Below are 13386 nucleotides of genomic sequence, written 5' to 3'. Positions count from 1 at the left end.
CTGGCATGAAAATTCTCTAATTTCTTTATTCAGGCATTTAGTCCTGTGCTCTTTCCCCTCAGCACCACTCTCATTGTGTCCAATAAGTTTAGGTAGGTTCATTTTCACTGAATTCTAGGAAGTCTTTATTTCTTCTTTGACCCAGTGGTAATTCAATAGAGAGTTGTTCAGTTTCCACGAGTTTGTAGGTTTTCTGTTGTTTCTGTTGTTGAAATCCAATGTTAATCCATGGCAGTCTGATGGGGATACAGAGGGTTATTTCAATTGTCTTGTATCTTTTAAGACTTGTTACTGAGTATGTGGTCAGTTTTGGAGAAGGTTCCATGAGGTGCTGAAAAGAAGATATATTCTTTTGTGTTTGGGTGAAATGTTCTATAGATATCTGGTAGGTCCATTTGAGTCATAATGTCTGTTAGTTCTATTATTTCTGTGTTTAGTTTCTGTCTGGATGATCTGTCCATTAGTGAGAGTGGGGTGTTAAAGTCTCCCACTATTAATGTTTGGTGTCCGATGTGTGACTTGAGCTTTAAAAATGTTTCTTTTACAAATGGGGGTGCCCTTCCATTTATGGCATAGATGTACAGAATTGAGATGTCATTGTGGTGGATTTTTCCTTTAGTGAGTATGAAATGTCTTTCTCCATCTCATTTGATTAATTTTGGTTTGAAGTCTTTTTAGATAGCTACACTCACTTGCTTGATAAGTCCATTTGCTTAGAAAATCTTTCTCAATTCAAGGCCAACTTGGTCTACAAGAGCTAGTTCCAGGACAGGATCCAGGCTCCAAAGCTACAGAGAAACCCTGTCTCAAAAACCAAAAAAAAAAAAAAAAAAAAAAAAAAAGAAAAAAGAAAAAGAAAAAAAAAACTTTTTCGAACACTTTGCTCTGAGGTAATGACAATCTTTTATGTTGAGGTATGTTTCTTGTATGCAGCAGAGGAATGAATCCTGTTTTGGATCCATTCTGTTAGCCCATGTCTTTTTATTGGCAAATTGAGCCCATTGATGTTAGGAGATGTTAATGACCACTGATTGTCTATTCCTGGTATGTTGTTGTTGTTGTTGGTAGTGGTGGTGTGTGTTTCCCTTCTTTGGATTTTACAGGCATGAAATTATCTATTGCCTATGTTTACATGGGTGTAGTTTTTTTAATGGTTTATTTATTTTTATTTGATGTACATTGGTTGGTGTTTTTGCTTGCATGTATGTCTATGCGAGGGTGTTGGATCCCCCGGAACTTGAGTTACAGACAGTTGTGAACTGCCATGTGAGTGCTGGGAACTTAACCCAGGTCCTCGAGAAGAACAACCAGTACATGGGTATATAGTTAACTTCTTTGGGTTGGGATTTTCATTCTAGTATCTTCTGTAGGGCTGGATTTGTGGATGGATATTGTTTAAATTTGACTTTGTCATGAAATACCTTATTTTCTCCAAGGTGATTAAAAGTTTTGCTGGGTATATTTGTCTGGGCTGGTCTCTTAGAGTCTGCAAGACATCTTCCAAACCCTTCTGGCTTTTATAGTCTCCATTAAGAAATCAAGTGTACTTCTTTTTTTTTTTTTTTTTTTTACTTTTTTGAGACTGTAGCTTTTTGGTTCCTGTCCTAGAACTAGCTCTTCTAGACCAGGCTGGCCTCGAACTCACAGACATCCACCTGCCTCTGCCTCCCGAGTGCTGGGATTAAAGGCATGCGCCACCACCGCTCGGCTGAAGTGTACTTCTTATAAGTCTGCCTTTATATGTTACTTGACCTTTTTCCCTTGCAGCTTTTAATAATCCTTCTTTGTTCTGTTTATTTAGTGTTTTGATTCTTATATGACATGAGGGCTTTCTTTTCTGATCCAATCTATTTGGCATTCTGTAAGCTTCTTGTACCTTTATAGGCATGTCCTTCTTTAGGGAAATTTTCTTCTATGATTTTGTTAAACATATTTTCTAGGATTTGAGCTTGGATTCTTCTCCTTCTCTTCCTATTACCCTTAAGTCTGGTCTTTTCATGGTGTCCCAGATTTTCTGGATGTTTTGTGTTGATTTTTTAGCTTTAACATTTTCTTTGACTTTCTTCCACTGTATCTTTAATGCCAGAGATTCTCTCTTCCACCTCTTGAATTCTGTTGGGGATGTTTGTATCTGTAGTTCCTGTTCGCTTACCCAGATTTTCCATTTCCTGAATTTTCTCTATTTGTGCTTTCTTTATTGCTCAATTATCTATTTTTAAATTAATTAATTAATACAGAATATTAGCTTTTTTCCTTCCTTCCTTCCTTCCTTCCTTCCTTCTTTCTTTCTTTTTTTCTTTCAGTAGGGTCTCTTGTAGCCCAGGCTGGGAGTTAGACTTGCTGTGTTGCCTGGTGGCACTGGGGATCGAGCCCAGGACTTTGTACAAGCAATGTACCAACCAAGCTTTAGCTCCAGCCTCTCTTTGTATCATTTTCATACATGTAAATAAATCATCATTCTTTGCTCATATTCTCCCCTGCATTGCCCTTCCCTTTCTCCCCTCTCCCCACTGGTCCTCCTCCCCCAAATCCTGGTGCCCAAGAAAGTCAGAAGTGATCTTCAGATCTTTTTGGAACTGGAGTTATAAGTTGTTGTTAACCACTGTGTGGGTTCTGGGAATGGAACCCAAGTCCTTTGCAACAGTAGCAAGTACTCATAACAGCTAAGCCATCTCTCTAGCCACCTCAAGTAACTTTTTAATAACTAGGTATTAAAGAAAATACACAGTATTTGTCTTTCTTTACCCCCATTACCCTTTTCTTTTCTTCCGAAGACATTTTCTCCCACAGGGTCTTATGTCTATTTTTATACCATTTATGTCTACACCTGAAATCCACATATGACAGAAGATATGTGATATTTGTCTTTGAATCAAGCTAATTTTGCTTAGCTGTCTTAAAATTGAAAATTCTAATTACAAATAATAACCAGATACAATTTTTTAAAAGTATATACAGTGTTGTTTAAAAAAAAAAAGTGTACCTTTCCTTCTCCTGTATGACTTCTCAAAGGCAGACCCTGCTGCTAGCTACCACCTAATGTATGTTTTCATTGTTGTATGTGCCGCTACCTGAAACTCCTGAATATTCTAGAATTGGATATTGGTTAGGTAACATGAAGAAAAGACAAGACATAGTGGGTGATGGTTTGTGTGAAAGAATAGGTCAACTCAATAATTACTGTCTAATTTCATGACAGGAATCGAACCCACTGGAAACATGGTGAAGCAGCCAGCCAAGTTCACTGTAGATACCATCAGTGCCGGGCAGGGAGATGTGATGGTGTTTGTTGAGGACCCAGAAGGAAACAAAGAAGAGGTATGATGCTGAAGGATATTGGACCTTATCAAGAACAGAGACTGTATCTTCATGTCCTCATAGCTCTCCACCAAAATGTTACCAGAAAGATCCTGAGGCTTGCCATAGATAAAGTAACTTGCCCAAGAACTCTTGCAATATACATTGATTTACAAGAACACAGTGTTTAATAAAGTAAAAGATACTTTGGATGAGTCACAAGGCTTGTTAATTGAGGTGTCCTGATTTTCCTCTACTAATCATCTGTTAGCCAGGACCTGAGTGTATCATATTTTCTTAGGTCTAGATCTCACTCCTGTCACAACACAATCTGAACTAGTAAATATACCAACACATTGTCTGGCTTCCCCTCTGAAGCAGGGTCTCTGCCCAACTTACTGTTTTATTTTTGGCTCATAAAACTGGTTCTTGTATCTCCTAAGCTAATAATAATCACCAAACTAATAGGTGATCAAGGAAATCTACTTTGTGTTTTCTCGGTCCTTGATGGCCAGTCCCTAGAGAGAGTCCTAGCTTTTTCTAGGTAGTTTCATCCCACCCACCCCCCTTTTGTTGTTACCTCTTTGCTAATACCTCTTGGGGGACAGAAATGGCCTCACAACACATGACTTACTCATACCTCGCTTCTTCTCTAACTGCTAATCATCTTCTCTTCTAGGCACGCGTGACCCCCGACAGTGACAAGAACAAGACATACTCTGTGGAGTATCTACCCAAGGTCACTGGGCTGCACAAAGTAAGATACGGCACGGCCATAGCATGGTCTGGTCATTGGGCTTGTATTGTTATATATTAAAGATAGAGATCGTAGAAAGAGGAATGGTCTTGTTGGCAGGTGTTTTTAACAAGTCTGGGTGTGGAATGCAGGATCTCTCACATTCTAGGCAAAAGCTGTAGGAGTGACTTAAATTAACTACTAGTTACTAGATTGTTCATGCTCATTTGGGAAAAATGGTAGAGTCTCTATGAATCAGACTTGGTATTAACAAGTACATCTCTATTTAAATTCCCCAGAAGTTATTTGTAATATCCTGATTTTTTCCTCCCTAATTCCACATGGGTACCTAAAAATTGAAGCTGTATGTCTGGACTATAGATACTATAGTGACTACCTGTGGCTTCTGTTCTGAGTGCTTCCTTACTCATCCCCCTTTGAGATTGGCTAGAGAGGATCCTGATCTTAATTCCTGTCGACACACAGCTCAGCTCACTAGCAGCAGCAAAGAATTCACTCGACATCTGAGAATGCCTGGGATCCAGCTCCCAGACCCTTCACCTCAGCATCATCTCAAGCTATGTTTGAGACTAATTCTGGGATGATTCCATAGGGCAAGAGCTCAGAGTCTGGTCTACAACAAGTGGGTAACCTAGGAATGTGTCTTCCACTGAAAGAAAGCCTTCTGTACACAAAGCCAATCCTCCTATATCATGCCCAGACTTTAAGACAGGTTCTGCTTTCTGCCTTGAGCTTTTGTGAATTCACCAGGACTCTTCTTACTCCAGGACATCGTGAATCTGGGGAAATTTTTTAAATCTTAAAAGGGAACATTTATGATCTAATTGGTTTATTCCAACCAAATATAGGTTCATAGGAAACTCAGTCTAGGTCCCTTGAAATATCCCAGGATGCGACATTTTTCGCTAAGGTTGTAGACAGAAGTCATTATACTTTGCCTCAAACACAGATCTGAGAATGATCTTAGTCTGTGAAAAATCTGACTCTGTATCTGAAATCTTGGGTTGGTACACTTTATTCTGAGAATGCAGTAGCTCTGTCTGCACTACTAAAGGAACCCCATGCCTAGATATTTAAGTATAAATGGTTGTGCATTCCCTGCTAGAAAGGCTGAGTGCCCTGTAAGATGTGCTGAGGTCATGGTGCAACATAACTTGTGGGAACAACCAACCAATGACTGGTCTAACTTGAGGCCCACACCACAAGAGGAAACCCATGTCTGACACTGCCTGGATAGCCAGGAACCAGAGGCTGGACAGCACAGATATCCAGGAGATTACCAAACACAATCAGAAAAAAATCAAAGACCAAGTGTATCTGATATCATGGGCATGGGCATAGCCATATGCTTGATGGGATTTTAGGACTCCTGCTTCCAGCCATCTTTGGGTGTCCAATCCTGAGAAAGCTGAAAGAAGACTGGATGGAAGCACGAGGTTGGGTGGTGCTCTTGATGGCCAGGGAGTAGCTGTCTCATCGATCTCTCTTGTTACTTGTAGGTCACAGTCCTCTTTGCAGGACAGCACATCTCTAAGAGCCCATTTGAAGTGAACGTTGACAAAGCCCAAGGAGATGCCAGCAAAGTCATTGCAAAAGGCCCAGGGCTGGAAACTACAGGAAACATTGCCAACAAGCCCACCTATTTTGACATCTATACAGCTGGTAATGTGGTTTGACCTTTGCGTCTTATTGATGATCTCAAACAGAATCTTCAGGAAGGCTTGGGGCACCCAAACTTTGGTCTTTCAGACTGAGCAACAACTTTTTCTCATGAATTAGTTACATTTGTATGTATCTTCACTACTGACCCTGACTGATGACTTCTCAATTTCTGTTCAAATTTCTGTCTACACTAGATTTTACCAGTCATGCGGAGAACAAGTTTTATGAAAGACTAGGGGAATGGGCAGCACAAATGAGTAAAATTGTTATTGATTTGTTAGCTTTATTTTCTTTTAGTTTTTCTAGGGTTTCTCTTGTGTAGCCCTGGCTGTCCTGTAACTCGCTCTCTAGACCAGGGTGGCCTAGAACTCACAGAGATCCACCTGCCTCTTTCTCCCGAGGATTAAAGGTGTGTGTCACTATCACCTGGCAGCTTTCTCTCAATTAAAAAAAGGAAACAGACAGTGTGGAAAAGAGGACGGTGGTACAGCCTTGCAGTTTACACTGGTTGGCAGCAAGCTTTTGAAAGGGGAAGATGTGCTCATGGAATGGCGGTTCTTTCCCAGGAGCTGGCGTGGGCGACATTGGTGTTGAGGTGGAGGATCCTCAGGGCAAGAACACTGTGGAGCTGCTGGTGGAAGACAGAGGAAATCAGGTGTATAGATGTGTGTACAAGCCAGTGCAACCCGGCCCCCATGTGATCAAGGTCTCCTTTGCTGGAGATGCCATTCCCAAGAGTCCCTTTGGTGTGCAGGTTGGGGAAGGTAAGTACTGGCCAAATATACCTGGCATAGAGACTAACAAACCTGGACTCACTCAATCCTCTGTCTGCCAGAATCCCTTCAACAGGAAGTGGTAATTCAGGATCAGTGTTAATACGAGTTGTGTTCCTCAACTTTCCTCCCTGCGTCAAAATATCTAAATTGATCACATTAGTAGATGATAAAGCGATTTGGTTTATGGCCATGATCTCTTGGCCCAGTTCCTCATAGGCCTATGGTTTTGCTGCATAGCTGTGATAGGCACAAGTGGCAATAGAGCTGTTACCACATGGTAGCCAGGAAGCCAAGAAAGAGATCGGAAGGGGCTAGGCCCTCACCGATCCTTCATAGCAGTGGTTCTCAAACTTGGTAACGCTGCGACCCTTACTCATGTGTGACACCCAACCATGAAACTATGTCTTTGCTGCTTTAAAGCTGTAATTTTGCTATTGTTCATAAATCGTAATGTAAACAGCTAATATGCAAACCCCAAGGGGTCATGGCCCACAGGTTGAGAACCACTGCTTTACAGAGTAAATTTCCAGTGACCCAACTTCTTTCCCTTAGGTCCCACCTACTCAACACTTAACACCACTAAGGAACATTTCAAGTCTACTTTGTACCGCAGATTGAGTATCCCGATCTGAAAACTGTATTGCTTCAAGATCCTTTTTTTTTTTTTTTTTTTTTTTTTTGGTGTGTGTGTGTGTATACACTGACATGATTGTCAGATAATTTTAGATTTTAGGTTTTCAGATAAGGGAAGCTCAATCAACAAAATCTGTGTAATTTGTTGTTTTTTTTTCAAAATGGGGTTCCTCTGCATGGATAGTTGTGGAACTCACTCTGTAAGTAGATCCACTTGCTTCTCTCTCCCAAGTTCTGGGATCAAAGGCGTGCACCACCACCTCCCGACCCGTGCAAATATTTTTTAAAAGTATGTCTGAAATGGGTACTGGATTTGAGGTTCAGTAGTGACGAGCTCTTCCTGTACTTCCAGAGGATTTGCTTTCACTTCCCAGCACCTACACCCGTCGACTCTTACCTATCTAACTTCAGCTCTAGGGGTTCTGATTCACTCTTCTCGCCTCCATGGGCTCCTGCACATGTGTGGCAGGCACTTATATAGACACACATAAACATCAAAAACACCTTTAAAATCTCACTATAGCAAAAATCTTTTTGTTCCAGTCATTTTTGATAAGGGATACCAAATCTGTATGCAGAGACCTAAGTCTGTTGGATGTGGTATCTAAGACCAAGCTTGACAACAGCAGGTCCTATAGTCCAAGCATTTTTTTCTGGCTGTTGGGCACTCAGCTCAACTACATTAACCCACATGTATGTCTATGCATTTCAGGTATGATTACCACTCCAGATTGTAGGTGGGGTGACTAAGGCTTGGACAGTGTGGATCTTAGTACTGTAAAACATATGTAGGACCATAGTGTTCATTGACCAGGCCTGTAACCACGCTGCTAAATTCCTCTGCAGCCAGTAGCGTATCTTATCTCCTGGTGTTAGAGTTTCTGTCTCTCTCTGTTTCTTTGACTTTTTGTTGTTGTTTCCCAACTATGCTGCCTTTTCTAACCAATACTTGCCTCTCCCTATTCTGTCCTCCATCTCTGCACCTGCAGACCTGGCTGCTTCTTCTGAATCCTGCCTCTGGGCCAGCCTGGACCCTGAAGCTGCTGGCTTCCTATTTACAAGCTCTGGGCCAGAGGCTCTTGCTTTGGTAAGGGCCGGTTGAGTGGGGGTGTCTTTACCAGTTCTTCGTGCTGATTGCACGTGTCAGGGGAGTCTGTCCTGTGTGTGACTTCAGGAAATTCCTGTACAGGTGTTAGTGATTACAGTTCGTCTAGCCAGATCCCAGCCTGAACGAGGTGCTGAGGGTGGCAGCAGATCTGGCGTGTTCCCTCAAATTCTTCAGCAGAGTGTTTATGGGAGCTGAGCTGTTAGCATTTTGGTGTTGACCATGTTGTATATGTTTAATATTTCCGAGAGAGAGAGAACACATTTAGTCCCCCCCCCCAGAATTCCTGTCATCTTGTGACTTATTCCCATGTGACCAACTTTTGTCCCTTTGACAAAGAAAATGCAACCCTCTCCCTAGATATTTATAATCAAAATTCCTTTGCCGTCAGGAAAGCGATGGTTTAAGACAGCTTTCCTCATTCTAGTGTTTCCTAATCTTTCATTCATGGGCTGCCTCATTCATTTCTGAGACAGTAAGTTTTTTGTTATTGTTTTTTCTCTTCTTATTTACTGCCTTCCTCTGTGATGATTTGATATTAAAAGATGCTTTAGCCAGGCCTGGTGCTACAGGCCTATAATCTTAGTCAGTTGGGAGGCCGAGACAGAAGAATCGCAAGTTCAAAGCCAACTTGGTCACAGGAAAACAACTTAGTGAGACCCTGCCTTGAAATAAAAAGTAAAAAAGGACTCAGTGGTAGAGCATGTGCGGGGCCCTTCAGTGCACACGTTCATACTTCCGTATCTTTAACAGTGGAAAACCAATGTTACTGGCCATTAAGTACCACCACCATAAACTATGTTCATCCATAACCATCTAACATGATCTCTAACTGCAAGAATGTCTGTGTGCCTCTCCGGCAAGCAATGGCTTGCCATATAACCAAGAGGAAGGATGTGTCTAATAAAGAAACTTGCTTCCTTCCACTGTTGATACCTGTGCATAAAGGGCTGTCATGTGCAATGTGAGATTTGGAGAGGAAAAGCCAATTCATGGACAATAGGACATTGTGCCCGTCAATTTTCCATTTCCACTGAAGGAAGAGGTTGCGTATGCTGGGCAGAGGATCCTTAGGAAGTATATGTGTCTTTATAAACATCCTCGCTGATGACCCCACACAGAAGAGTAGTTTCATGGCTCCCCCAAATGAAGAATGTTAGTCACCACCGTAGTCCTTAAGTTTAGTCCTAAAGTGTGTGGTTTTTAAAGGAGACCAGACATCAAGTCAAAAATGGCACTTCCGCTGAGGCTTGCCTTTGCAGATGCCCAGAGGTTTGTCATAGCCGTCTTTGAGAGCACGATTTCAGCTTTCTGCCTGACTGTTCACATACAAGACAACAGTCATGTCCAGGTCTTCAGAGATGGCTGACCCAGGCTTTAGAACCCAGACATATTTCAAGCATTGCATTTTCAGAGTAGACTTGAAAAAATATAATTTTCCCCAGTTAGTGGGCCCTTGAGTGTGGCAGTGGGGTTTGGACAACGCTCAGTTCTCAGTCTTAATACCTTCCTGCTCATAAAAGGCCAAAAGCCAGTACCAGGAGCACGGTACTTTCCTGTTGAATGTTGCCAAAATAACTTTTGCCCAGCCCTTGTTTGGTGAGACTGCACAAAGTCATGCTGTGTCCTTCTTTGCTAGCTGGTGCACTTCCTGAGTGGGACCCCTGGTCTTGGGCAACTACCGGATGCTCTTTGTGCAAAGCAAACATTTTCTTGGCAAGTGGCCCCAAGTAGCCTTACTTTTCTTTTCTTTTACCAAATATTAAAAGGTTGAACTGATGTTAAAACTCTGCTTGCAGCCTGCAATCCAAATGCCTGCCGGGCCAGTGGCCGAGGCCTGCAACCCAAAGGTGTCCGGATCCGGGAGACTGCAGACTTTAAGGTGGACACCAAAGCTGCTGGAAGCGGGGAGCTTGGTGTAACTGTGAAGGGCCCTAGTAAGTACTCCTTTCTTTCCCCATGCCAGATAAAATCTTAGCTAATTTTTCAGCCACGGTGTATGAATTACGTCCCACGGTGGTCCTGATTGATCTCCCAGAGAGCTATGACAAAGATCTAAGTCCTATCTGTGCTCTTTGGAGGAGGGAGCAGTGATTGATTAGTAACATCTGTCCTGGATATGGGTAGATACAACCAGTGGGTGGTTTGACAGCCTTCCATTCTAAAAACCTCTGGGATAGAAAGTGATGCTGTAAGGGAATTGGAGAAATGTTGCTTTGGGGACAGTACTCTAGCGCTCCTTCCTGCCCTGCCTTTCTCTCTCTCTCTCTCTCTCTCTCTCTCTCTCTCTCTCTCTCTCTCTCTCTCTGGAAAGATCTAGGTGTAAAGTCCTTGCACAGAGTGACATTCTGGAATCCAATCACAGTGTTCAAAGCCATGATTTCTCCAGCCCAGGTTATGTTTTATAGACTATGAATCTATGTCAGTTACTATGTTAGTATGATCAGTGTTTATAGAAGAATAAAACACCCTAGGATGGTTTTCTGTGTAGGTAAAAGCCTTTGGCAGAGGCCATGTTTCCCCAGTGCCCTAGTCTTTCTCCTTTAGTGACAGAGAGAATAGACATGGGGTCAGCACTCCTCTGTCTGGTGTCTTCTCTAGGACAGAGGGGCAGCTCAGAAGTCCTAGTAACAGGTGAAACAGCGCTTCATGCTTTTCCTTCTAAGGCTTGTAGAGTCCTGCAAGCCCTGCATCACGGTTCCCTTTGTCCTCTGTATCAGTATTAGTTCTGAGTCCAAAAAGTTCCTATGTGGTCTCAGCTCAAAGCTTTGGGGAAAGATATGCCCCAAGGGCAGCCAGGGCTCTAGACTGCCTAGACCTAGAGCCAAGTAGCTCTGGGGCTGTCCCTCCACCCATTCCCAGCCCCCCGCACCCACTCAGCTTGTTGCCACAGGAACCAAAGAGGTATTCTTTTCTGACCTTGGAGACTTTCTTGACTGCTTGACTTTTCCGGCCAAACCTCAACATAAAACAAGTTTCTACCTGATGGCTGGATCTGAAATGGTGTATAGAACCTAAAACCCATCTTCTCATAGATCACTCGTAAGGACTCTCTTCCTTTGTTGGCCAGGAAACAATACACAGGTGCTTAGTCCAAGACAAGTCATCATAAAGATGGCCTCCGTTTCCAGTGTTGGAGGGGTGGGATGGTAGCCGGAAGGTAGCTAGAACTATTGAGAAATTCTGAGACACAGCAAACAATGCAGCTGGTTTAGGACCTCAGCCTCTACTGAGAGCTTTTGAAGCAAGTGAGCTGGGAAGTCATCCCATTTCTTCCCCCTTGGAAGCTGAGATGAGTCTGCTTTTAGTTTTGGAACCCTCTCCCAGGTTTGGTGGGGGAGGGGGAAACCTCACATTCAGAGTTGAAGTTTTGTAGGTCACCTAGGTTTTGTGGATGGTTTCCTTTAAGCCTAGAGGTTATACTGCAAAGGCTGTGTATTTTCTTTCTACAGAGGGACTGGAGGAGCTCGTCAAGCAGAAGGGCTTTCTGGATGGGGTCTACTCATTTGAGTACTACCCTAGCACACCAGGGAAATACAGCATTGCAATTACTTGGGGGGGACACCACATTCCGAAGAGGTGAGTCTAGGTTGGAGATGTGCCTCGCTTAGAGGTATAATCGGCCTGTGACAGGCTCACAGGAGCCTGCTGCTCTTCCCGGGCTGCCAGAGGGAAGAGAGATCTGCTTTGTTAAAAGCTTTCCACCCCCATCCTGCCCCTCCCCTTTTCGGAGCAGCACAGACACTTGGCTTATTCTCAAAAGCAGCACAAAGTCACTGTGGTTTCAGCTGCCCTGCTTTAAATCAAATGCTGGTGGTTTGCGCCTGGTGGGAGGCAGGGAAACCAGAAAGAGCTGTAATAGAGAGCAAATGGGCTGTGTGTCTATACAGCCTTGTATAAACCGAGGCTCTCCTTTTCAATGAATGCCTCTGTTCACGAGTGCCGCAGGGGCACAGTCTGCTATGGTTTACATTAAAACCATCTACATGAATGCCATCAGAGGCAAGGGACCCTGGCCACAGCTTTGCCTGGGGCTATAGCAGTTTTCCTTTCTGGACCCTTGGGCTTTGCTGCTCTCCCGAGGGCAATTTAGAGTCTGATTGCATTTTGTCTTGAGAAATACTTGAACATTATAGTAGTTCTCTCTTAATCTACAAAGGTTGCCTTCTAAAACCAGGAATATATGCCTGAAACCCACCCCAGACCGTGTCATGTGCTGGTGGGTTTTGTTTTGTTTTGTTTGCCTCTACACATGCACACCCATGGAAAGGTTTAATTTATAAAATAGACACAATGCGAGACTGATAATGGTGGTGGTGAAATGAAATGAAAGGCACATGAATATTGTCTTAACATAAGCATGCCATTGCCAGACAGTGGAGATGCATGCCTTTAATACTAGCACCCAGGAGACGGGGGCAGGTGGAGTTCCGTGAGTTTGAGGTCAATCTGGTCTACAGAGCAAGTTCCAGGACAGCCAGCACTACATAAAGAAACCCTGTGTCAAAACAAAATTAAATAAATCAAAAATAAAAACTACCATATTGTACTGGACTTACCCTTCTTGTGTTGTTAGATGACATCATGCCTATATGATGAGACAAAGTTAAAAAAAAATATAATGTAGGCATCAAGGCAAAGCACTATCAATCTCAAAATGATACATATTGCAAACCACATTGAAACTTAAGAAAATAAAACTAAGGATAAGGGGAACTCTTATATAGGGTTTTCAGTGTCTGGACACGCTTATTGCAAATAACTTCCCTTGCCAAAATTAAAGCATATTTGGTCATGTATGAATGAGTTAAAACCTATTCATACTAGTTTGGGTTTTTTGTTGTTTTTGTTGTTTTGTTTTTGGTTTGGTTTGGTTTGGTTATAGCATATGTGGGAAAAGAGAAGTGTGAATAGTCTTAATCTTTGAGGTTTACACTCTAGAGGGCCCTGCATACCTAAGGTCACACACTGATGAGCAAACTAGAACAGATGTGTTGCTTGAGTGACAGCCCAGTGCCCCCCAGCTCCTGAAGCATCCACATTGCATTATATTGTTGACGTAACAATGGCTGTGGGGGCAACCAGTGTGGAGGCAGGAACTTGCCTAGAGTTTCAGCCTCCCTGCAGAAGATAAGGCAAGTAGAAAGAATGGTGTT

General features: G+C 42.8%; 1 protein-coding gene across 3 annotated transcripts in view; it reads left to right on the top strand.

Moving 5' to 3' along the window:
• Flnb (filamin B) overlaps window positions 1-13386 on the top strand; it is a 142633-nt gene that overhangs the window by 63523 nt on the left and 65724 nt on the right. For all 3 annotated transcript variants that reach the window (XM_041662691.1, XM_041662690.1, XM_041662689.1), the window contains exons 5-10: window positions 3200-3318; window positions 3977-4054; window positions 5554-5716; window positions 6283-6480; window positions 10030-10167; window positions 11683-11809. In XM_041662691.1, coding sequence (XP_041518625.1) covers window positions 3200-3318; window positions 3977-4054; window positions 5554-5716; window positions 6283-6480; window positions 10030-10167; window positions 11683-11809 — 823 coding nt within the window. The remainder of the gene's footprint in view (window positions 1-3199; window positions 3319-3976; window positions 4055-5553; window positions 5717-6282; window positions 6481-10029; window positions 10168-11682; window positions 11810-13386) is intronic.

Source organism: Microtus oregoni, unplaced genomic scaffold (assembly GCF_018167655.1).
Source record: "Microtus oregoni isolate MIOR12 unplaced genomic scaffold, Mior012 000013F_ref0000133, whole genome shotgun sequence".
Taxonomy (NCBI): Eukaryota; Metazoa; Chordata; class Mammalia; order Rodentia; family Cricetidae; genus Microtus; species Microtus oregoni.
This window is presented reverse-complemented; position numbering and strand designations above follow the sequence as displayed.